General features: G+C 39.5%; 1 protein-coding gene across 1 annotated transcript in view; it reads left to right on the top strand.

Annotated features, from left to right (window-relative positions):
- The window catches only part of LOC133640520 (protein EFR3 homolog B), a 96,518-nt gene extending 70,069 nt beyond the window's left edge, over nucleotides 1-26,449 (top strand). Inside the window, exons 11-23 of the mRNA XM_062033987.1 lie at nucleotides 2,559-2,670; nucleotides 2,754-2,805; nucleotides 6,004-6,176; nucleotides 6,788-6,863; nucleotides 6,926-7,087; nucleotides 7,199-7,330; nucleotides 7,413-7,480; nucleotides 14,407-14,534; nucleotides 14,608-14,699; nucleotides 14,823-14,871; nucleotides 24,723-24,829; nucleotides 24,908-24,957; nucleotides 25,104-26,449. Coding sequence (XP_061889971.1) covers nucleotides 2,559-2,670; nucleotides 2,754-2,805; nucleotides 6,004-6,176; nucleotides 6,788-6,863; nucleotides 6,926-7,087; nucleotides 7,199-7,330; nucleotides 7,413-7,480; nucleotides 14,407-14,534; nucleotides 14,608-14,699; nucleotides 14,823-14,871; nucleotides 24,723-24,829; nucleotides 24,908-24,957; nucleotides 25,104-25,209 — 1,307 coding nt within the window. The 3' untranslated portion in view covers nucleotides 25,210-26,449. The remainder of the gene's footprint in view (nucleotides 1-2,558; nucleotides 2,671-2,753; nucleotides 2,806-6,003; nucleotides 6,177-6,787; nucleotides 6,864-6,925; nucleotides 7,088-7,198; nucleotides 7,331-7,412; nucleotides 7,481-14,406; nucleotides 14,535-14,607; nucleotides 14,700-14,822; nucleotides 14,872-24,722; nucleotides 24,830-24,907; nucleotides 24,958-25,103) is intronic.
- The last annotated feature ends 542 nt before the right edge of the window (nucleotides 26,450-26,991 follow it).

Here is a 26,991-nt window from a genome sequence, read left to right as displayed (position 1 = left end):
TAGTCTCTCCTATTGCTATTGTACCATTTTTTCAGCTATAGTTACATAAATCATTAGTAATGCAGCAGCCTAGTTTTGAATGGCAGGGTCCCTGCTGTCACATGTTGATAAAAATATAACATTTACATAATAAATCAACTACAGGCTTCCCAAATGCTGTAATAAATTAAGCATGATGTGTTGACTTGAAACTGTTTAATGTTGCACTTTTTATATGTAGAAGAAAAGTTTTGTCATTTTATTTAATCTGAGCAACAACTTGAGGCAGTTTAATGTTGATTAACGTGGGCAGAATTATTATAGTGTTCCCAATGTTAAAAGGATAAAGCCATTGCTTACAAATTACAAAGGGCGGACAAATTTGGTAAATAAATAACCAAAACATTTACACTACCGTTCAAAAGTTTGGGGTCACCCAAACAATTTTGTGGAATAGCCTTCATTTCTAAGAACAAGAATAGACTGTCGAGTTTCAGATGAAAGTTCTCTTTTTCTGGCCAATTTGAGCGTTTAATTGACCCCACAAATGTGATGCTCCAGAAACTCAATCTGCTCAAAGGAAGGTCAGTTTTGTAGCTTCTGTAACGAGCTAAACTGTTTTCAGATGTGTGAACATGATTGCACAAGGGTTTTCTAATCATCAATTAGCCTTCTGAGCCAATGAGCAAACACATTGTACCATTAGAACACTGGAGTGATAGTTGCTGGAAATGGGCCTCTATACACCTATGTAGATATTGCACCAAAAACCAGACATTTGCAGCAAGAATAGTCATTTACCACATTAGCAATGTATAGAGTGTATTTCTTTAAAGTTAAGACTAGTTTAAAGTTATCTTCATTGAAAAGTACAGTGCTTTTCCTTCAAAAATAAGGACATTTCAATGCGACCCCAAACTTTTGAACGGTAGTAAATATTTTGTTGTTTTCTTACTGTACCGAAAATGAACCAAACCGTGACCTCTAAATCGAGGTACGCACCGAACCGAAATTTTTGTGTACCGTTACACCCTTACCATCCACACAACTGTCTATGTGTACACACAAACGCATACACTTGCTGTCATGCACATTTTGTCCAATCAGAAGCCTGGAAAAAGCAGCAACAGCTCTGTTATGTTTATTTTGATATACTAGACATACAATGACATGTACATTATTTTTAAAACCAGCCTGCACTTACACGTTATGAATCTTTTTTTGTGTGTTTAAAGCTCGCCTGTGCTACTAAAACCCAAATTATAATATATTTAATCAGCAACATGGTGAGATATTACATGTGGAGTGAAGTGTCCATTATTTCTAAAATTAGCACGCACTAACGAGAAAAGGGAACCATTTTGCATGTTTAACGGACGTGTGCCGCTGCAAAACTCTCGTGGAATTATAACGCCTTAAATGATCGATATAGAGATACATGTGCAATGAAGAGTATATTATCTTTAACGTTAACAAGAAGGAAGGAGAAATAATGTTTTTTTTAGTCGTTTGGGCGCGGCACATGTGCGTGCACGGTTGCAAATGGAAGGAACACACGCAAGTTAACTTAATGATCTGTCTTTAAATAAGGTTTAAAACATGAGCTAATGTTGCATATTTCTTAAGACACAGTGCAAAAAGTCTTGCTTGTCAAAGTTGTTCCATTACGTGAAGGTTCCACAGCGATCGTATCCAAAACAACTGACTGTCATTAGCGCTGGCGGGAGTGTCGCAAGGCCCATTTTGATACGTGTTTTTTGTCAACGTTGAGTGAAAATAGCAGCGTATTTACGTTCAAACATGCGGTAAATCCTCTTATAGTATGTTTAAAGGCAGCAAGGCATGTTGTTGAGCTTTGAAATTGACAGCGCACTGCCATGACATCCTCAAAGGAGTACAAGTGAACAAGTCTCTGTTTGTGCTGTGTACACGCATACGCTGAGTGGAGAGTTGTGGAACTCTACACCTTGGCCAGCGTTTGCAAAAGTCTGCATTTTTAAGGACAGAAGTATGCGTTTGGGTGTGGACAAGAAGCCTAAACGCAGAGATAAGTATATGTTTATTAAGATAAGCATGCCTTAATAAGTATATGTGTTCTTGTGGCCATGGTCTTAATGTGCTGTTGATGTTTACAAACATGTTTTAATTGTATCCCGCTGTAGTACATGAGATTTATTGTTGACGACTCATGGAGATTTATTAGCTGGGAATCATAAAAGTCACAGTTTTTAATTTGGAACATGTACACATTTTTCCACAAAGGAACAGTTAGCTGATTTGAACAAATTGACAACATGTGGACCAAGTAACTCCTCAAAGGATAGTTAAACATTCTGCAGTATATTAAGCTAATAGTCAAATGACATTAACTTTACGACGCTCTTGCCGTATAAATGTTGTGAAGGCGCATTACTTCTCTTCACTGAACTTTACAAATAAATAATAATATTATAGTTTTTATTTTTACTTGTAAGAATTGCAACATGGACCCTTTGAGGTTTCTCAGGGACTACCAGTGATATATTTACCATGCATTTCATTTTCCTTATTTGTATCATTACCTGGTGTTTTTTCTTCAGGTTCCTTTGCCAACACTTTACCCACTTACCAGAGGTCAGAAGTCATGCTTTTCATTATGGGCAAGATCCCTGTCCCTGGTATTCACCCCCTAATACCTTCTGCAGGTTCTGGGTAGGCTTCTCTTACACACAAATTTCAACAGTTACCAACATATTAATTTGTTTGGTGAGTTTGATGTTTTCATTCTTTTTCAGACCTGAGAGTACTAGGATGATTCAGGTTATGTTACTTAAGTCCTTGGTTCAGGTAAGTCCGCATCTTTCTTTGTTTTACTTAGTATAAAATATTAAATATGTTTCTCAGGGCATACCAAAGACTATAAAAAAAGGGAGCCATTACCTCCCTGCTTGGCACTCAGCATCAAGGGTTGGAATTGGGGGTTAAATCACCAAAATGATTCCCGGGCACAGCCAGCGCTGCTGCCCACTGCTCCCCTCACCTCCCAGGGGGTGATCAAGGGTGATGGGTCAAATTCAGAGGATAATTTCGCCACACCTAGTGTGTGTGTGACTATCATTGGTACTTTAACTTTAACATGTTAATGCTTAAAATAAACAGTACTACTGAAAGTATAATCCTGAGTTGTCCTTTGAAGGACCCATAGCATCCAGACAGGCCCGGCCCTAACCGATTTGGCGCCCTAGGCAAGATTTTAGGTGGCGCCCCCCCACATCGGCAGTGAAGTGTATATACTCACAAGAAACCGAATAGCTTTGTCTTTGACCTTTTTTTTTACTTAAACAAAGCAAATTAACAATCAGAATAGTTAACAAGATTAAAAAAAATATGGATAAATAAATGAATACAAAAAATTAAAAATGAATATATGAAATACAATATTTTTTACATACATAAACACAAGATAAAACGTGTCAACAAGTTGCATAAAATAAATTCAAAATACAATATAAATAAGGCACTGCACAAAACAAGATATCAAACCAGTATGACTTTAACAACTATATTACAAAAAAAGGGGATCCTACAGAGTTCTCTATTTGTGCTTTTTAATATTGCATTAACTAGAATGACTTACAAATTACTGTACACCAGGGAGTACTGTAATTACCTAACGTTGCATTATTTTCCATAACAATTTAGCCCCCTCCACAATATTAACCCGACGTTAAAACAGAACTAGCTATTTATTGATTAGCAATTGCCGAATCATGTAGCATTAGCTTAATGCTAAAAAGCCAGGTTACTATCACATTCTGTAACAGACAAATAATTTCATGTAGGCTAACGTTACCTACCTGCTACCTCTGTCTTTTTCTCGTTTCTCCTCTTCTTTTCTCTTTTTTCTTCCCTGGGCACCAGACAGTTTTGGCCGTTTTGACATCTTGTGTTGATTTTTTTATGTGGTGACGTCCAAAAAGAGTCATGATACGGGAAGGGAGGGGGCGCACCGTGCCGGGGGAGGGGCATCGTAATGTTGTAACAAATAATATTTCTATTAAATAGGCTTTACTTTGCATTTGAATTAACGTGTGATTATTTTATGTATTTAGAAATAATAGTGCCAACTTTTTTTTTTTTTTTTTTTTCCTCCAACATTTGTGGCACTGGCGTGGCGCCCCCTGACGGACGGCGCCCTTAGCATTTGCCTATACGGCCTATGCCACGGGCCGGCCCTGCATCCAGATGATCAAACATTCACTTTCACCAGTCCTCGATATGTATTTTTTGCTCATGAAAATGAATCTGGCAGTCATTTCCCATAATATCAATTAGTTTTTGAGTAATTGGTAAATTACTCAAAAACTTATCTTAGTGTGATGTCATCTATAGAACTGGAGCCCATTTTCCCGCGTAGACAGTATGGCTAAAGGAATATAAAACTATTATTTTGATCATGTTTGTGTCGTCCTGGTCCATGATTATTTGAAAACTGATAAGGTAAACATTTTGGGCAAAAAATAAATATTAAAGAATCACCATTTCTGGACTTCCTTCCTCTTCCATAGACACTATAGCCTGTGTCTCCTCATGCTCTCTCAGCATTTCCTCAAGCATTTTGAGGAAAACGTCAGTAGAAGAGGACATAAAATTGAATACTAGCAGCTTACCTTCTTTTTCTCTCGTTTTTTAGCGCCAGAGCTGCTTTTTTTCCCCTCAATGTTTCCCCAGGTTCTGACTCAATCTTTCTACCCTCGAGGGTGCATCTGATTTTCAGTATCGCACCTGCATTTTCACTCTCAACTTTTTTCCATCCAAACTTGGACAGAAACCTTTCTTCTTCGAAGTCAGAATCAATAAAGTTTGAACCATGTTCGAACTGCTCCCACAGTGGAGTGTTTTAAGTCTCGTCTTAAGACCCACTTTTATTCTTTGGCTTTTAACACTACGTGAGTTGTGTGGTCCTCTGTGTTTTTAAAATTTTGATTTCTGTTCATTGTTTTAATTGGTTTTACCCTTTAAAATCGTTTTTAATCATATGTATTTTTATATTGGTTTTATATTTTTTGTTTTTATTCAGTCAATGGTGGAGCTAAGGATAATATTTGAATATTGTTTTTAATATATTATATTATATTATATATTATATTATATTATATATAATATTGTGCAGCACGGTGGCAGAGGGGTTAGTGCATCTGCCTCACAATACGAAGGTCCTGAGTAGTCGTGAGATCAATCCCGGCCTCGGGATCTTTCTGTGTGGAGTTTGCATGTTCTCCCCGTGACTGCGTGGGTTCCCTCCGGGTACTCCGGCTTCCTCCCGCCTCCAAAGACATGCACCTGGGGATAGGTTGATTGGCAACACTAAATTGGCCCTAGTGTGTGAATGCGAGTGTGAATGTTGTCTGTCTATCTGTGTTGGCGACTTGTCCAGGGTGTACCCCGCCTTCCGCCCCATTGTAGCTGAGATAGGCTCCAGCGCCCCCCGCGACCCCGAAGGGAATAAGCGGTAGAAAATGGATGGATGGATGGGTTTTTAATATTGTTGTGCAGCACTTTGGAAACATTTCTGTTGTTTAAATGTGTTATCCAAGTAAAGTGGATTGGATTGGATTGAAAATGATCCCTGCAAATTACATTCCTCTCGCTTGGTCAGTCCCATTTTTGAGGGAGTCAATTTGTCTGGGGAGGTCCATACTTTCCTCATATTGCTTTCATTTGGAAATGTATGCAGGCTGACCCTTTTTAGTTGTATTTGTGCAACCTGCATATTTGTCAATTCTTTCAAATGATGCCCGAAAATATCATGATTCGGGATAAAGGTGCTACCAAAACACATGCTACGCAATATGAAATTGATGCAGGCCCACTAACATTCTGGAGCTAAAAGTGGGCACTCTAAAATGTGCTGAAACTCATTAGAAAACAAGCCTAAAATCTCTGCCCATAGACATCATGTGTAGGTCCAGAAGTATGGAATAAGTCAATCTTGTCAGCATTACAATGGCCCTTCAATACTCGTTTTTTTCCATATTTACAAAGGTGACTGCAGGTTTCCAGACCACCAATATGCTGACCGCTCTTCCCAGCTCTTTCTTGGAGCCTCTGCTGTCTTTCTCCCTAACCGAGGACCCAGAGGTTCGACTGCTGGTGCTGCACATACTTCTTAGTCTCATTGACAGGCATGACAACAAGCCCAAATTCTCTAACATTAGGTGTGTATGTGATGCTTACGTCACAGATACACTACCGTTCAAAAGTTTGGGGTCACCCAAACAATTTTGTGGAATAGCCTTCATTTCTAAGAACAAGAATAGACTGTCGAGTTTCAGATGAAAGTTCTCTTTTTCTGGCCAATTTGAGCGTTTAATTGACCCCACAAATGTGATGCTCCAGAAACTCAATCTGCTCAAAGGAAGGTCAGTTTTGTAGCTTCTGTAACGAGCTAAAGTGTTTTCAGATGTGTGAACATGATTGCACAAGGGTTTTCTAATCATCAATTAGCCTTCTGAGCCAATGAGCAAACACATTGTACCATTAGAACACTGGAGTGATAGTTGCTGGAAATGGGCCTCTATACACCTATGTAGATATTGCACCAAAAAGCAGACATTTGCAGCTAGAATAGTCATTTACCACATTAGCAATGTATAGAGTGTATTTCTTTCAAGTTAAGACTAGTTTAAAGTTATCTTCATTGAAAAGTACAGTGCTTTTCCTTCAATAATAAGGACATTTCAATGTGACCCCAAACTTTTGAACGGTAGTGTATAGAGCTTGAGATGTTTGTCACACTTACCAGATTTTACGTCACTTTGCTTTGCAGTATTATTACGGACATCTCTGTGCTGAAACTCAAAGTCGACAAGTGTTCCAGACAGGATAACTTGTTTATGAAAAAGGTAACGCTAACATAAACACATAAAGACAGCTCTATTTGATTATGTGTGAATGGCTTTTTCAGCATGGCCAGCAGCTATACAGACACATCTACCTGGGCTGCAAAGAGCAGAGCAGTGGCCGGCAGCACTACGAGAGTCTCTTCGCCTTACTGGGTCTTCTCAGCGTTGAGCTCGCCAATGAAGAAGTCGTCGTGGACCTCATTCGCCTGGCGCTGGCTCTGCAGGTATATACTGTATATCATTTTTAGAAATATTAACAAAACACCAAAACTTTGAAATGTAAGTTTCTATGGGTGTTCCTCTCGGATCCCTACTAAAGCCTATCTTTCTTGTAGGACCTGGCTCTGTCCACCGATGAGGCGCTTCCCGTTTATAACCGTTGTGCAGTTCACGCACTTGCCGGTGCCTACCTCAACCTCATCTGCCAGCTAACCACTGTCCCCGCTTTCTGCCAGCACATACATGAGGTTAGGCTTCTTTGCGTCTTTACATGTCTCTACAGGTTTGTACTTTTTGCTCACCTTTTATTGAACACACTCCTCTCTCCAGGTAATCGAGGCGAGACAGAAGGAAAGTCCATACCTGTTGCCTGAAGATGTCTTTATTGATATACCCAGGTAAGCACAGGCTACATGCTTTGTCTTGACACTAAGGGCCTGATTTACTAAAGGTTTGCATGTACAAAAACATGTGCAAACTTAATAGCACACGCAAAGCTGATCTACTAAACGTGTGCAAAGTGGATTGCGTCTGTTAAAGGCCTACTGAAATGAATTTTTTTTATTTAAACGGGAATAGCAGATCCATTCTATGTGTCATACTTGATCATTTCGCGATATTGCCATATTTTTGCTGAAAGGATTTAGTAGAGAAAATCGACGATAAAGTTCGCAACTTTTGCTTGCTGATAAAAAAAGCCTTGCCTGTAGCGGAAGTAGCGTGACGTCACAGGAGGTAATATTCCTCACAATTCCCCATTGTTTACAATGGAGCGAGAGAGATTCGGAGCGACAAAGCGACGATTACCCCATTAATTTGAGCGAGGATGAAAGATTCGTGGATGAGGAACGTTAGAGTGAAGAACTAGAGGCAGTGCAGGACGTATCTTTTTTCGCTCTGACCGTAACTTAGGTACAAGCTGGCTCATTAGATTCCACACTCTCTCCTTTTTCTATTGTGGATCACGGATTTGTATTTTAAACCACCTCGGATACTATATCCTCTTGAAAATGAGAGTCGAGCACGCGAAATGGACATTCACAGTGACTTTTATCTCCACGACAATACATCGGTGACACACTTAGCTACTGAGCTAATGTGATTGCATCGTTCTCAAATGCAGATAGAAACAAAATACATAAAGCCCTGACTGGAAGGATAGACAGAAGATCAACAATACTATTAAACCATGGACATGTAACTACACGGTTAATAATTCTCAGCCTGGTAAAGCTTAACAATGCTGTTGCTAACGACGCTAAGGCTAACTTAGCAACCGGACCTCACAGAGCTATGATAAAAACATTAGCGCTCCACCTACACCAGCCAGCCCTCATCTGCTCATCAACAGCCGTGCTCACCTGCGTTCCAGCGATCGACGGCGCGACGAAGGACTTCGTCCGTGGGTTTGGCGGCTAGCATCGGCTAGGCGTCTGCTATCCAAGTAAGTAGTCCTTGTTGTGTTGCTACAGCCAGCCGCTAATACACCGATCCCACCTACAACGTTCTTCTTTGCAGCCTCCATTGTTCATTAAACAAATTGCAAAAGATTCACCAACACAGATGTCCAGAATACTGTGGAATTATGAAATGAAAACAGAGCTTGTTGTATAGGATTCTACAGGCTCCGAATACTTCCCTTGCCCTCGTGACGTCACACGCATACGTCAGCATAATAAAACGTTTTTAACCGGAAGTGTGGCGGGAAATTTAAAATTGCACTTTATAAGTTAACCCGGCCGTATTGGCATGCGTTGCAATGTTAAGATTTCATCATTGATATATAAACTATCAGACTGCGTGGTCGCTAGTAGTGGCTTTCAGTAGGCCTTTAAGTGAGCAGAATAAGGTAGGCTGACCATATTGTGAAATCCCAAAAAGAGGACACATATATGCGTGCCAAGGCGGGCAGCACGCCAAGGCCGGGACTAGGTGAAAATTTGCCAATGATACTCCAACTTGCTTTATAAATAATATATTTATTTAAATAAAGCATTTTTTCTCCTCCGTTGACGGCAGTGTTGGCGCTAGGAATTTTCAAAATGGGGCCCCAGGGACCCCATCAAGTCATACAAATGGGGTCCCAGATTAAATTTTTGGGGTCCCACTTTTTTGTAAGCGTTTTGAAAACAAATGATAAACGTATGCATTATCCTGTTATATCTCACATTCTATATTGTGTTTTGGAAAAAGGTTGTCATAAACGTTACTTAATTCATAAAAAAAATAAAAAATTTGTATACATATGTAAATGTATTCAGTTATAAATATTCATTCACTTTCTTATTTCCTTCATGGATCTGAACTTTACCACTGCTGCTAGTTTTTTAATCAGTTGTAGGTGTATTTATTTCAGTATAAAAGTGTAAAAAGTGTTTTGCTTGGGTCATGAAATGATGATAATGGTGTGCCAGGGCATACATACATTTTATATTTAACACTTAAATTCCTGGAGTCTACATCAACTTTAGATCTACCGTATTTTTCGGATTATAAGTCGTTCCGGAGTATAAGTCGCACCGGCCGAAATGCACAATAAAGAAGTAAAAAAACATATAAGTCGCATTTTTGGGGGAAATGTATTTGATAAAATCCAACAGCAAGAATATACATTTGAAAGGCAATTTAAAATAAATAAAGAATAGTGAACAACAGGCTGAATAAGTGTACGTTATATGAGGCATAAATAACCAACTGAGAAGGTGCCTGGTATGTTAACGTAACATATTATGGTAAGAGTCATTCAAATAACTATAACATATAGAACATGCTATACGTTTACCAAACAATCTGTCACTCCTGATTGCTAAATCCCATGAAATCTTCTTCCTCGTTGTCGCTCCTGGTATGCGCCGCTTCCTTTCTTTCTGCTGCTCGATCGCCGTTTTCTGCTGCATAATTCACTACGTCCAGCTTGTAATCTGCAGTATATGATTTCTTTTTCGGTGCCATTTTTGTTCAGCCCTTCTCAGTTTTTATAAGTTACCGCCAAAGTTCAAATGATCCATTTTATTAGCTACGGCAGTAGCATATAGCAGTTAGCATCCCATGACCCACAATGCACTTCTGCCATGACCCTCCCCCGCCAAATTCTTATTGGTTGACGTGTGAGTGACGATTGCTGACATTTGCTTCGTCTCTTCCGTGAATGAGATAAATATTATTATTTGATATTTTACGGTAATGTGTTAATAATTTCACACATAAGTCGCTCCTGAGTATAAGTCGCACCCACGGCCAAAGTATGAAAAAAACTGAGACTTATAACCCGAAAAATACGGTATCCCTCATTTCAAAATGTTTTTATTTTGACAGCCCCTCGCGGTAAACTTGTCCGAGTGCAAACTGAGGCAGTAGTTGTCATTGATAAAACTTTTGGCGAATCAAAATAAAAACGCAATAAACGGGGACGGAAATTTGACCCGGCAAATATAAACAAAACAAAACACTGGCGGAAAGTGATAATCGATACAATAAAAAAAACAAGAAAACCGGGTGTCTTGTCTGTCTGTCTCTCCACTCCCTAACGTGGACCCCGACTTAAACAAGTTGAAAAACTTATTCGGGTGTTACCATTTAGTGGAATATGTACTGTACTGTGCAATCTACTAATAAAAGTTTCAATCAATCAAAAAATCCCTCGCTCTCTCGCTCTCTCTGTCTCTGCCCCTCCCTCACCAATGCTGCTGCGTGCGCACATCTTTACAATTTGTTTTGTTTTTAACCCCTTCTTAACCCTGAACGTACATTGAAAATACACGCAACCCTAACTCAAAATGCCGGACGTTTGAGGCATTTAAGAAACTCCGCCCGGACACCACCGCAAAAGAGGACATGTCCGGTGAAAAGAGGACGTATGGTCAGTCTAGAATAAGGTGTGCATTTCATTTTGCGTCTTTGTCTTCATTGATATGCAAAATATATGCTGATCATTAAAACGCCCACAATACTGGGAGGACAAGATGCAAATGTCATTATTTAGCACAAGCAATGTGATTTATCAACACTCATCACCGTTTTGCAAGCACTATTTTGCATTTTATGTCAGTAGTCCATGTCAGAAAGGCGTGCAAACTGACACAGTTCCACACACGACTGCAAAATCAGTGCTCGCGCTGCAAAGACGTTGGACAGAGAATCCTACGTGTGTATCAACATTTTGACTGTCAGAAAAAAAAAACATTCGACATATCGTCTATTCTGCATTTCCTTTTATAATTGTATAGCTGCTGCATGACTTATGGGGCTGATTTCACTGCTGGACTCTGGAAAGAGGTTCCACAGCCTCCGTAGCAGAACTTCCAGGTTCTGTAACAGCTTCTTCCCTCAGGCCATAAGACTCTTGAACGCATCATAATAATCCCCTCAATTCCCCCAAAAACGGATTAACTCGCTGGACTACAAAGACAATATAACATACATACGTGGCGAAGTAGGTAGAGTGGCCGTGCCAGCAATCGGAGGGTTGCTGGTTACTGGGGTTCAATCCCCACCTTCTACCATCCTAGCCACGTCCGTTGTGTCCTTGGGCAAGATACTTCACCCTTGCTCCTGATGGCTGCTGGTTAGCGCCTTGCATGGCAGCTCCCGCCATTAGTGTGTGAATGTGTGTGTGAATGGGTGAATGTGGAAATAGTGTCAAAGCGCTTTGAGTACCTTGAAGGTAGAAAAGCGCTATACAAGTATAACCCATTTATTTATCATTATAATTGTGGATGCATATGCAAAAGTGCAATGTATTTATCTGTACAGTAATCTATTTATATCTGCACCTTCTTTTGTAAATGCAAACGCTCTGCACCTTATTTCTCTTTTTTTCCTGAACTACAACGAGCTAATGCAACAAAATGTTGTTCTTATCTGTACTGCAAAGTTCAAATTGGAATGAAAATAAAAGATAGTGTAAGTCTAAAACAAATTAAATGGATGCGTTTGGGTGTCTGATGGCATTTTTTAAATGTTGTTTTTAACATTTTTTTATTTAATAAATATATTACTAATGCGCTGGTGATGCGATCCACAGCCTCACGCACCGAATTAAGTGTCTGTGTTACAGATTATAGATGTGTCCTGCTGGTTAAACACATTGCACACAGGTAGTAGCAGGACAACATGAATGTGCAGTAAATGAGTGTCTCTGTTGTAAAAGCCCCATATGCATGCAAAATCCTCATTTAAATAAAGCGGTCTGCACCTCTTTACAATTGCACACGCAGAATTAGTAGATCACACGCCCACTCATAGTACACGCTATTTTATTTTTTGCACACGCTGTTTGTGTCGTGATATTTGGATCTTAGTAAATCTGGCCCTAGGGCAGGAATATTTAACCAAATAATTTTGGGGCCCACATTGCCAGAAAGCTAAGGACTAAGGGTCCAAACCTCTCCCTTCACTATGCTTATTTTGTACATTCCGTATAACCGGCATCTTCTACAGTAAACATTTGATTTTGGTCTATTTATTTTGTCAGTTACAGGAGTGATGTGCTGGTTTCAAGGACCTTCTGCAAAAAAGCTAAGAAAAGACAATCTCTATGACAGCACTCAAATGTTTTTAAGAATCTGCTGCAAAAAATGTTTTTGAACTGAACTCGCGGGCACCAGTTGAATAGGCAAGCAAGGCAAGTTTATTTATAGTGCAGAATTTGTGCACAAGGCAATTCAGAGTGCTTCACAGAAAATTAAAAGAAGTCAAAAATAAAAGTATGAAATCATATTTCGGCAGCACGGTGGAACAGGGGTTAGTGCATGTGCCTCACAATACGAAGGTCCTGAGTTCAATCCCGGGCTCGGGATCTTTCTGTGTGGAGTTTGCATGTTCTCCCCGTTACTGCGTGCGTTCTCCCTGAGAAAGCATGAGGAGGTTGAGGTGGGCGGGGTAGCAGGGAGTGTATATTGTTGCGTCCCGGAAGAGTTAGTGCTGCAAGGGGTTCTGGGTATTTGTTCTGTTGTGTTTATGTTGTGTTACGGTGCGGATGTTCTCCCGAAATGTGTTTGTCATTCTTGTTTGGTGTGGGTTCACAGTGTGGCGCATATTTGTAACAGTGTTAAATTTGTTTATACGACCACCCTCAGTGTGACCTGTATGGCTGTTGACCAAGTATGCTTTGCATTCACTTGTGTGTGTGAAAAGCCGTAGATATTAGTGTTTCCCATAAACTGCCAAGATACCTGTGACGGCGGGGGCGTGGCTATGGGCGTGGCCACCATGACATCATCGAATCATTTGCATAATTTACTACAATGATTTGATTTTCTCTAAAAAGGCTCAAAAAATGTATAATTACTAATTAATAATAATAGTTTTGTTTTAAACGTCCATCCATCCATTTTACAATATAATTACAACACTTTATGTACATATTTATATACAGATTTGAACAATAAGTTATTCACTGAAATATATTAATTGTGGTTCTTACAAAAAATATATCTTATAAAATATAAAAGCTAAAATGTCTCACAGCTCTGCCCCTTTAATTAGTGCATACTAAATAATTTAACTTTAGCCTACTACTTAAACCATATTATTTACCAGCAACATAAAGTGAAACAGAGGCAGAGGTGTCCTGCCACAGTCAGTAACAAATAAACAGAAAACAGTAGTGGTGGTAGATAGACACAAAGCTTCATCAAACATCTGATCCTCTGAACAAAGAGCTCCAAAAATCTTGAACTTTAGACTGCCATCAGTTTTACTCCCTACACTTAACCATTTGTTTCCTACTGCCTGCAGACTTTGCACCCTTTGTTATATACACATGTTGTGTTTCTGATATAAATACATTTAATAAAGTCAAATACAAATAAGGCAACAAGAGAAGTATCCTACACTTCTCTTTTGTAAAGTAAATCTGAACAGCCGATATGGGCATCTACATCAACTATATGATTTGCCTGAGAAGCTGGAGAGGACAAAAAAAAAAAAAAAAAAAAATTTTATTAATTTTTTAAAATGTTTAAAAAAAAAATTGTTTTTTTTATTTGTGGCGGACGTAATTATTTTGTGGCGGGCCGCCACAAATAAATGAATGTGTGGGAAACCCTGTATTATGTGACTTGGCCGGCACGCAAAGGCAGTGCCTTTAATGTTTATTGGCGCTCTGTACTTCTCCCTACGTCCGTGTACACAGCGGCGTTTTAAAAAATCATAACTTTTACTTTTTGAAACCGATACCGATAATTCTGAAACCGATACCGATAATTTTTGATGTTACATTTTAAAGCATTTATCGGCCGATAATATCGGAAAGCCGATATTATCGGACATCCCTACTCATAAGGCATGTTACATTTCATGTGACACCTTCCTTCTTTTGCAGGCTCCCATCCTCGCTTGACAAAGTGGAAAGTGACTTATTGTTCCTCCAGTCAAAGATCACAGAAGTCCTCGGAGGTAGCGGATACAACACAGAGCGACTGGTAACCCCTTATGTCCCTCAGTACACTGGTAAGAGAGTGTTTTCAAATGAGCCCTGCTTCCCCCTCAAGCCACATGTTCAACTTCTACACTTACTTTCAAGATGAGGACCGTCTGTCGAAGAGAAAGAGCATCGGGGAGACAATCTCACTACAGGTTGAAGTGGAGTCCCGAAACAGTCCGGAGAAAGAGGAGGTAAAAAGCCAACACGCTTTTTTAACACACGTACGGCGCATCCAAGTGGATTATGGGGAATCATTTGTATCAATCATCACTTTGCACCTACTTGTGTATGCTGCATCTGTTCCCACTCTACAGCGGACTCCAGCTGAGGAGATCACTTTCGAAACGCTGAAAAACGCCATTGGTATGTCCGCTTTGTCACTCAACATATATATCTTTTTTTTAAATGTGGCCCGCCTTAGTATAAACATTTTTTCTTCAGGGCAGCTCCCTCAAGAGGTTTTTGCTGAACAAAGTGGTACTATTGATGTTTAAAGGCCTACTGAAAGCCACTACTAGCGACCACGCAGTCTGATAGTTTATATATCAATGATGAAATCTTAACATTGCAACACATGCCAATACGGCCGGGTTAGTTTACTAAAGTGCAATTTTAAATTTCCCGCGAAATATCTGCTGAAAACGTCTTGGTATGATGACGCTGCGGATTTGACGTCACGAGTTAAGACAGGACATTTTAGTCCAGCACCGCGGCCAGTTTAAAGTCGTCAGTTTTCATCGCAAAATTCCACATGATTGTGGACATCTGTGTTGGCGAGTCTGTTGCAATTTGTTCATGGCATTATGGAGAAAGAAGCTGAGCAAGCAAAGAAGAAAGTTGTCGGTGCGAAGCGGAGTATTTTGCGAGGGAAGTCAGCAACACAACACAGCAGGCGTTTCATTGTTTACATTCCCGAAAGATGCAGTCAAGATCGAAGAACTCGGACAACAGAGACTCTTACCAGGAGGACTTTGACTTCGATACACAGACTCTTACCAGGATTACTTTGATTTGAATACACAGACGCAGACGTGCTACTGTGAGTATGCAGCTGCGCTTCCCCAACATTTGATCGCTTGCCCGTACGTGCGTGTCACGTACGTAACTTTGGGTAAATATATAAGCTTTATGAACCTTGGGTTAGGTGAACGGTCCTTTGGGCTGAGTGATTGTGTGTGTTGTGCAGGTTTTTGAATTGTATTGGCGGGTTATATGGACGGGAGCAAGGAGCTAGCATAACAAACACCTAGGTGTTTTTATGCAGGATTAATTTGTGGCATATTAAATATAAGCCTGGTTGTGTTGTGGCTAATAGAGTATATATATGTCTTGTGTTTATTTACTGTTGTAGTCATTCCCAGCTGAATACCAGGTCACCCCCGGCTCTCACAGCATCTTCCCTATCTGAATCGCTTCCACTCCCCACTAGTCCTTCACTTGCACTTTCCTCATCCACAAATCTTTCATCCTCGCTCAAATTAATGGGGAAATCGTCGCTTTCTCGGTTCGAATCGCTCTCACTTCTGGCCGCCATCACTGTAAACAATAGGGAACTTTGCGGAAATGTTCAACTGACTACGTCACGCTACTTCCGGTAGGGGCAAGGCTTTTTTTTGTCAGATACCAAAAGTTGCGATCTTTATCGTCGTTGTTCTCTACTAAATCCTTTCAGCACAAATATGGCAATTTTACGAAATGATCAAGTATGACACATAGAATAGATCTGCTGTCCCCGTTTAAATAAAAAAATGTCATTTCAGTAGGCCTTTAAAGCTTCATGATCTTGACAGACATGTCTGCTATTCATTAAGTGTTGAAATAATCTAATTGCCTCTGTTTATCAGGCATAGAATGCAAGTACATTGTTTGTCCAAATGGTCCCTATTACGCAAAACTGACTTTTTGTTAATGTTATTTATAACAGGAAAATGTCTCTAGAGCATCAAACATAACAAAAATATTTTCATTGTTTGAAATAACTTTTCATTATTCTAAATACTGTCACTAACCAAACATTAAAAATACAATGGACTCTTAATTTCTGATGGAAAAAATTAAATTAAAAATAAATATGGAACGTCTTAAAGTGCAGTTTTGTCACCAGTTGAAAAAACTGGGTCAGGCGTTTCTTTTGCACGTTGGCCACCGTAAATTTCACATTTGTGTTGCTCAGCTAATCTTGCTCCTTCTGTGTGAAGCCGAAATATTCCCACAATGAGACATTTGCTTTGAAATCATATTTTGTTACCTTGCGGTGCTTCTCACATGCGTCTTTAGAGGTTTTGTCGCTGTTGGAAGCTAGCAGTCCTGTCTCCACTCACAGAGACAAAGATTATGGATGACCAACAAGAGAAGTGGTTTTCAAACTTCTTTTTCACCAAATACCACTTCAGAAAAAACACTTGGCTCTTCATGTACCACTAAAATGACCAACATTAAAATACAGTAGTTTAGTAAGCCTAAACAATTAAAAACAAGGCAGGGGTTTTAGTTAACAAGTATATTTAATATTCTGGCCACTGTAACATTACACACAGTTTAAACAGTAACTCTGTGTTTGAATATTTAATTAAATGATTTGCTGATTAGATCAGACCTGGGTAAATTAAGGCCCGGGGGCCCAAATAATTTTTTTAGATCTTTAAAGTGGAAAATGTAGCTGCCATTATGATGTGCAGTGATGTTTTCTAATGACCGTAAGTCTTGAATGAACTATACAAAGTACTTTAATGGTTGGAATCTGCACTTTTGCATGATATACTAGTTACCATGGTAATCTAATTAGTTACTACGGTAATCTAAGTCACAGCAGCTCAGCTGAGGCACCAAGCAGTGTGGGTGGGGAGCGTTTCTACAGAGTGTCAGCCTGAAACGCCGGTGTCAGGGACAGACGCGGAAGTAGATTTTTACACAAAAGTTCTAAAGCTTAGTGATATATCAGATATACAGTATCAGATAGGTGTTGTTTTTTTTAACCCTTTGCGTTCATATTTCGCTATTCTTGTTGCGTTTCGCTCGATTGTAAAGTATGTCAATCGAAAGGGGGTGTGAATATGTTGTCAATATTCAGTGTTTTATCGGTCATAGTTAATATTGTAAATCCCACATTCTTTATTTTTATGTACGTTCTGGATGTCTCATTCAGTAAAAAGAATGTAAATTCCGTTCTGTTTTTTTCAGATGGTCTATTGTAACTTTTTTAGTATTCAATCAGACATTATTGTGAGGTTTTGTATTAGTGTTCCTAAAAATAGATATACCGGCCCCCAGACACATTTTTTTTCTCTAAATTTGGCACCCCGAGTCAAAATAATTGCCCAGGCCTGCGTTAGATAGAGCTCATGCGTACCACATAATTACTGGACTACTGGAGGGGTTTTTCTCTGTTCATTTAATTCTGCTACTGAATAACTGCGCTCAGGTTCTAAGAGCCACGCACAGTGTGAAACCTCTTGCACCCTCTTTGGAAGAAAACCACGAAGAAAACACAAACTTAGCAATTTATTGATGCCGGCAAAGTTATCGTGTTAATTTACACTGCAAAAAGTCAGTGTTCAAAAACAAGGAAAAAAAATACAAAAATGAGGGGTATTTTACTTTAGGGGCGGCATGGCGTAGTGGGTAGAGTGCCCGTGTCAGAAACCTGAGGGTTGCAGGTTCGCTCCCCGCCTCTTACCATGCCGTTGTGTCCTTGGGCAGGACACTTCACCCTTGCCCCCGGTGACGCTCACACTGGTGAATGAATGTTGAACGAATGATAGGTGGTGGTCGGAGGGGCCGTAGGCGCAAATTGGCAGCCACGCTTCCGTCAGTCTACCCCAGGGCAGCTGTGGCTACGAAAGTAGCTTACCACCACCAGGTGTGAATGAATGATGGGTTTTTAACATGTAAAGCGACTTTGGGTACTTAGAAAAGCGCTATATAAATCCCAGTTATTATTATTATTACTTGAACTAAGGAAAATTATCTGCCAATAGAACAAGAAAATTTGGCTTGTCAAGACTTTCCAAAACTAGTCAAATTAGCTAACCTCAATAAAACCCCAAAATACCTTTAAAATAAGTATATTCTCACAAATAACAAGTGCACTTTTCTTGATAGAAAAAACAAATATGAGACCTTTTTGCTCAATATGTTGAAAAATATTCTTAAATGAAGTAAATGCTAGTGCCATTATCTTGACATAATGATATGCGCCCGGCATTACATTTCTTGAAACCAGCAAACTTATACTAAAAACTAATTTATTGTTCTTAATGGAAAGGCAACAAGGCAAGCGCTTGTTACTCTCTGGGTCTCCTAGCCGCTCAGGCAAATCATATGGTCTAAAAATGCATTTTTCCATGGATAACATGACATCATCACGCCAAGTGCGTGCTCTTTCAGTCAATTAGTGCGTGAGGAATATATATATATATATATATATATATATATATACATACATACATATATATATACAACCGGCCCCCAGCCAAATTTTTTTTTATTGTAATTTTTAATAATTTACCTGAATGTGCATGCACTATTTCTGTTCAAAATAGTTTGAAATGTCACATGTAAAATGTTTAAATATTAACTGTCAGTTTACTGTACTGTGCCAACTGTACTACTATATGAGTACATATTTTCTATTGTTTCATTGAAAATAAAACAGCAAAGTCCATTTGGCTGTCATCTGTTTTAATTATGAGACACAATTGTGTCAAAGCCATGATTTTTTTTTTTCATGCTTGAAATAAGAAATGATGACTTTAAAAAAGTAGTTTTATACTTGTGAGTGTTGATGACACAGCTTTGCAACAGTTGATATTCTAGTTTCAAGCATGTTTTACTCAATATAGGTCATCAAATCTCAGCAACAAGCTGTAATATCTTACTGAGATCATTTAGGACCAAAATACTTAAAACAAGTAAAACACTCTAACATAAAATCTGCTTAGTGAGAAGAATGATCTTATCAGACAGAATGTGCGGATGTTCTCCCGAAATGTGTTTGTCATTCTTGTTTGGTGTGGGTTCACAGTGTGGCGCATATTTGTAACAGTGTTAAAGTTGTTTATACGGCTACACTCAGTGTGACCTATATGGCTGTTGACCAAGTATGCCTTGCATTCACTTGTGTGTGTGAAAAGCCGTAGATATTATGTGACTGGGCCGGCACGCAAAGGCAGTGCCTTTAAGGTTTATTGGCGCTCTGTACTTCTCCCTACGTCCGTGTACACAGCTGCGTTTTTTACTTTTTGAAACCGAAAACCGATACCGATAATTTCCGAACCGATACCGATCATTTCCGATATTACATTTTAAAGCATTTATCGGCCGATGATATCGGCAGTCCGATATTATCGGACATCTCTAAAAGTAGTACTTCAATTTACAAGCTTAATTGGTTCTGTGACGGCTAGGGATGATGTTTGATAAGAAATTATCGAGTTCGAGTCTATTATCGAATCCTCTTATCGAACCGATTCCTTATCGATTCTCTTATCGAGTCCAGATAGGTGGTTGTATATGGAAAAAAACACACAATATTTGGTTTAACAAAAGCTCACTTTTATTATATAAGAAAACAATTTAATCTAAAAAATAAATAAATATTGACTGTTCCCTTCCTAATAAAATAAATAAATATTGATTGTTGTTACCCAAAGTATATTAAGTGGGATTTTTCAGAAAAACAAATATATAAGGTAACACAAAAACAACCTGTCTCTGTGATCACTATAGGTGTATAAATAATACTATAGTGTTAAATAAAATCAGTCCCTTGGGCACAAAACTGGAAATAATACACCTCTCCAAAAAGTGCACTTCTGCTGCTATTTGACATAACTGTTTGTTATGATGCTTTGACATTTTTGCACATTATTTCTTTATTGAAAGAAAATTCTATGAAGAGAAAAGTTGTTTGCAAATGTGGTTACAATGCTAAAAAATGAAAAGTTAAAGCTAAAAAAAGAAATACACTTTATTGAGTTAACATTATTTCTTTATAGGGGGAAAGATGTTATGAGCTAGGGAATATAACAACTACACTACCCATCATGCAACGGGAGTGACGAGCATGCGCGGTAGCCCCGAAAAGTGTTGTTGCATGTCGTCACCCGTGAAAGTAAACGTCAAGAACTCAGCCAACACGCCTCGTCTGCATTATTTATAATTAGACAGACAACACATATACAGTGTGATTTTGTAACGTTTACAAGGAAAGAAAAACAAAAGTTGAAAAAGGGAGATCATGTCATATATGTATGTGCTGCGGTTGCTATAAGAACGTTGCGACAGCTGCCGTAAAGGAGGTGCGTTGCTAGCCTGGTTGCTATGTTTCCGGTGGGTCGTAAAAGTGTTCTTCATGTGTTTGTACCAGTGGCGTGCGGTGAGGTTTATGTCTGGTGAGGCACTGATTTCATCACAGTCAGATTTACAAACATATGAACCCTAAATAGTATCTTATTCACCATGTGATTGGCAGCACTTAACGGGTTATGTTTAGAAGCTCATACCAGCATTCTTCCCTGCTTGGCACTCAGCATCAAGGGTTGGAATTGGGGGTTAAATCACCCAAAATTATTCCCGGGCACGGCGCCGCTGCTGCCCACTGCTCCCCTCACCTCCCAGGGGGCGAACAAGGGATGGGTCAAATGCAGAGGACACATTTCACCACACCTAGTGTGTGTGTGTGACAATCATTGGTACTTTAACTTAACTTTACACTTACAAACTGTAGCATGCACACAAAAAAGCACATTTAATTTAAAAAAAAACTTTATTATGGTCTTACCTTTACTTATAAGTGCGGGAGCAGCGGTGTTCATGTTGGAAGAGTTGTGAATGAATGAAATATGAAATCCGCGCTGCCGTCTGCAGGTGTACCTAATGTTGTGTCCCTGTTCACGGCTCCTACGGCGCGCCGCGCGAGCATTGTTGTTTTTGCACTTTTTGGCTTCTTGTTAAGTGACTTTTTTTGGGGTGGATTCGGTCTTGCACATGGAGGGTTTGGGTGTGGGCTTTGGTTGGTGTGGCCGCGGCGCTCCCGTCGGGGGTGCATTCTGCGGCGGATGTGCTTGGCACCAGGAGGCGGGGTTATAAGACGAGCCTCCAGTTTTATGTTAGCTCAGCACAAGAAATACGTTACACACATACAGTTGTTGACAAAATACACTGTACATTATATACCTTAGCTAACTCAACTATGGAAATGTACAATATAATTCATATAGCAATACAGTCTCACTGCACAGCAGGCCAGCAGTTAGCCGAGTCATTGTGCACAATCCATGTTGAGGCACAAATCAGTGACGTGCCTCAACTGGCTGCTGATCACCGCACCGTCTCTTCTCAGTATTTGAACGGCAAATGTGAAAATAAAAATAAAAATAATCTAAAACTGGTGAAGTTAAATGGAAAATAACTTTAGTATAATCACTGGATACATGTAACAATTTAATTAATTTTTTTTCTGTTTACTTTTTTTTTTCTTTCCATGACGGCACGCCACTGGTTTGTACCCTGCTCAAATCTCTCAGTAAAGTTATTCATTGGATTATACCTTTTGTTTTGAACTTTATTACACCTTGGAGCACTTTTTCCCGTCCATTTTTTTCCTGCTTTCGCTATCTGCGCCTAATGACTGAGCTACGTGACTGATTTCTTGTGATGTCACACGGAGCATTTCTGGTCGGGACGGGATTCGTTCCGAGGGATTCGAATAAAGAACCAACTCTTTTTCTTTACCATAGTGATCTCGATAACGGGTACCGGTTCTCAAAAAGGGATTCGAGTCCGAGGACTCGGTTCTTTTCTTATTTAACAACCGGGAAAACCGGTTTGGAGTATCATCCCTAGTGACGGCACTCTCTCAAAACACTTGTATCTCAAATCTATGTCTCCCATTAAAAAATAATTACAATCAATTTAACTGGGGCTTCCTCCCATAAACCACAGATTTTTAACATGTCACATGCCTTTTAAAAAACTTTCAGGTAAGAAATATTGTTAAATTAAAAAAAATACAATAAAATGTACTAAAAAACACTACAGTAGTTTTATGAAGAAAGTAACAATATTGTACAGCATTTGCTTTGGAGATTGGACTACTACAGTATCTCTTTCCAGCTACTTCGGCCAAACACAACATCAGCAGTTTTTCCATATTTTTATGGATACATGGTCACCATTTAGATATTATTTTAACATTATTGGCTGTGGTCAGACTCATTCCGCTGCATACAAGCTGTTACATGCTCCATTTCTTCTCCAAGTTGGCAACACGCTCGATCAAGTTTTTGGATGATTTATTTTTTGTATTCAATAAATGAATACGCTTCTTCCTCTCAGCACTGTCCATCACACTCACTTTCTTCCTTCCCATGGTTGGAAAAACAAAGTTATGTCCATCTCACGCTATAAACTAATGGTAGCGAATAAGACCCGATGTTTTGGGCGGACGTTACTGTGGCATTTGCTTCGCTAACTAATGGTAGGGATGCTTGCAACTTAAAGCAAAACAATTAGCCGAGACGAGAGACAGCTTTATCTGAAAACACTCTCAAGTTGGGACACTCTTAAGTTAAGGTACCACCGTATACCGTATTTTTCGGAGTATAAGTCGCACCGGCCGGAAATGCATAATAAAGAAGGAAAAAAACATATATAAGTCGCATTTTGTGGGGAAATGTATTTGATAAAATCCAACACCAAGAACAGACATTTGAAAGGCAATTTAAAATGTCTAAAGAATAGTGAACAACAGGCTGAATAAGTGTACGTTATATGAGGCATAAATAAGCAACTGAGAAGGTGCCTGGTATGTTAACGTAACATATTATGGTAAGAGTCATTCAAATAACTATAACATATAGAACATGCTATACGTTTACCAAACAATCTGTCACTCCTAATCGCTAAATCCCATGAAATCTTATATGTCTAGTCTCTTACGTGAATGAGATGAATAATATTAATTGATATTTTACGCTAATGTGTTAATAATTTCACACATAAGTCGCTCCTGAGTATAAGTCGCACACCCGGCCGGCCAAACTATGAAAAAAAACTGCGACTTACAGTCCGAAAAATACGGTATGTAAAAAAGTGAATGACAGCGCTTTTTGGAGGCAGGTGTGGACAAAGAGTTCAGTAAAATGAAAGACACACACAGCATGTTCCCAGTAGGGCTTGCTAAAACCACCTTTAAACAGTCTAAATTCCAGCATTAGTGTTGTTTTTGGACAACACACTAAGATCCCATATGGGATAATAATATGGGGCCTTTAAACCAGCTTATTGACATTTAGAGACAACTAGAGTTGTCCAATAATATCGGGCTGCCGATATTATCGGCCGATAAATGCTTTAAAATGTAACATCGGAAATTATCGGTATGGGTTCGGAAATTATCGGTTTCAAAAAGCAAAATGTATGACTTTTTAAAAGGCCGCTGTGTACACGGACGTAGGGAGAAGTACAGAGCGCCAATAAACCTGAAAGGCACTGCCTTTGCGTGCCGGCCCAGTCACATAATATCTACGGCTTTTCACACACACAAGTGAATGCAATGCATACTTGGCCAACAGCCATACAGGTCACACTGAGGGTGGCCGTATAAACAAGTTTAACAATGTTACAAATATGCGCCACACTGTGAACCCACACCAAACAAGAATGACAAACACATTTCGGGAGAACATCCGCACCGTAACACAACAGAACACATACCCAGAACCCCTTGCAGCACTAACTCTTCCAGAACTCTACAATATACATCCCCCGCTACCGAAACCCCGCACACCTCAACCTCCTCATGCTCTCTCAGAGAGAGCATGTCCCAAATTCCAAGCTGCTGTTTTGAGGCATGTTAAAAAAATAATGCCCTTTGTGACTTCAATAATAAATATGGCACTGCCATGTTGGCACTTTTTTTCCATAACTTAAGTTGATTTATTTTGGAAAACCTTGTTACATTGTTTAATGCATCCAGCGGGGCATCACAACAAAATTAGGCATCATAATGTGTTAATTCCACGACTGTATATATCGGTACTGGTTGATATTGGAATCTGTAATTAATAGTTGGACGATATCGGATATCGGCAAAAAAGCCATTATCGGACATCTCTAATTGTGAATGATAGGCAACATTAAAAAAAATAAAGTGCAGTTCCCCTTTAAACTTGATGTCCCTATGAGCTGATATTGTTTTTGAATCCCCCTAGTGGACAGTGTTGGCATGGAGGAGCAGGAGCGAGAGCGGAGGAGGCTGGTGGTGGAAAAGTTCCAGAAAGCTCCCTTCGAGGAGATAGCTGCCCACTGCGGCGCTCGGGTAAAGCAGCGATCCTTTCTCCCTCGCCACAATTCCCTCGGCTTCTAGTCCTTGATGTGATGTTCCTGTCTTGTTTAGGCCACGCTGCTGCAGAGCAAACTAAACCAAATTTTTGAGATTACAATCAGGTGAGAGACTGATAAAATGCCTTCATTCCATCAGTAAATCCAAGAGGATGCTGACAATGCAAATCCTCTCTCTCTCTCTCTCTCTCTCTCTCTCTCTCTCTCTCTCTCTCTCTCTCTCTCTCTCTCTCTCTCTCTCTCTCTCCCAGACCCCCTCCAAGCCCATCTGGAACCATTTCGTCCGGTTACGGCCAGAACCAGACTCGATCCGTGCCCATCTACGAGATGAAGTTTCCCGACCTTTGTGTGTATTAGACTGTTTATTCTCCTTGTCGGGGAGGGAGACGTCACAGCCAGAACTCTTACGAACAGGCCACATTTTTTTGTGATTACACCCGGCGAAGGAGCTCGTCATTATGTAGAAACCTTTCTCAGACTGTCTTTTTTTCCGTCTGCACTGATTTTTGTTATGCTTTTTTTTTTTTTTTGCGCCAAAAGTGCTTTCCTTCCCCATTCCCCAAATTCTTATTTTATTAGTCAGATAAAAGCTCCTTACACTAAACAGTAGGTGTTCTTATCCTTTAACATTGTCCTTCCCATATAAATGTGTATATACAGAGGAGATATATATATAAATATTTAATATACAGTGGAGAGGTGTGTGTGTGTGTGTGCAGATTGTATATTTCAAAATTGGCCACTATTTAGCTTGTACGTTTTCGTCAAATGAATAACCAGCAATGAATGACGTTATCCAAATTATGCATTCATAATCATTTATAATCAAGCAGGTTTGGAGACCAGTCCTTTTCTTGTGTTGTTGCCATAGTAGCATTCTGAGAGAGTGTGCCACACTGGCGCCGCGGACCACCCCCCCGAAGGAGCGCCTGCCTGGCTCCGCATCTTTAAGCCATCTTGAGTACGTACAAAAACACACACTGGCATATTTACAATTTGGGTAAAAAAAAAAAGGCAATAAATTAGCACTTCCCCAGCTAACTACTGTCGGGAACAGTGGTTGCATGTGTTTGGATTGTGTGTGTGTGTGTGTTTTCCGATGTTCAAACCACAACCTCTTTGTTGTGATGCTCCCAACGTCTTATTATTACCCTCAGCTTCTGTGAAATTCACCGCGATGCGTTTCAAAAAAACACTGGTGTCCTAGATGCTTTATGTCCTCACATGTCAGTGTAGCTGTGCGTGAATCAAGCCCTTTGTTTTAACACTTTGTATGTCTTTGTTGTTATGACCCGAGACCAAACCCATCTGTCTTGTAACTCGCTCATTAGGGTCATTTTGTTTTTTTCGGAGCACAGCTCCTTGAAACCTTGGCGATCCCATCTTACTTTTTGTCTGGTTCTAATTGTAGGTCAAAGATGCTTATTCTGTGAACTCTGCACTTTAAAGAAACTGGATGATCTAGTGACAAAGGCAGCTTTTTTTATTTTATTTTGGATGAAAGGAATTTTTTTTATATAGCCTAACCGGTGTCCTCCATGATATTGCATGCATCGTGTTGTTACCGTGTTGTACAATAAAGTTGCCCGTAAGTTTACATTTTTTTCCATCATCTTCTTTGTCAGTCAAACCCAGGCTCGTTAAGACGCCATTCCCAAAAGTTATCAGAAACTACAAAACCCAAAAGCAGTGAAGTTGGCACGTTGTGTAAATGGTAAATAAAAACGGAATGCAATGATTTGCAAATCCTTTTCAACTTATATTCAATTGAAAGGCCTACTGAAAGCCACTACTAGCGACCACGCAGTCTGATAGTTTATATATCAATGATGAAATCTTAACATTGCAACACATGCCAATACGGCCGGGTTAACTTATAAAGTGACATTTTAAATTTCCCGCTAAATTTCCGGTTGAAAAACATCTATGTATGATGACGTATGCGCGTGACGTCACTAGTTAAACGGAAGTATTGGTACACCATTGAATCCAATACAAAAAAGCTTTGTTTTCATCTCAAAATTCCACAGTATTCTGGACATCTGTGTTGGTGAATCTTTTGCAATTTGTTTAAAGGCCTACTGAAACCCACTACTACCGACCACGCAGTCTGATAGTTTATATATCAATGATGAAATC

This window comes from Entelurus aequoreus, linkage group LG23 (genome assembly GCF_033978785.1).
Source record: "Entelurus aequoreus isolate RoL-2023_Sb linkage group LG23, RoL_Eaeq_v1.1, whole genome shotgun sequence".
NCBI classification, from domain to species: domain Eukaryota; kingdom Metazoa; phylum Chordata; class Actinopteri; order Syngnathiformes; family Syngnathidae; genus Entelurus; species Entelurus aequoreus.
This window is presented reverse-complemented; position numbering and strand designations above follow the sequence as displayed.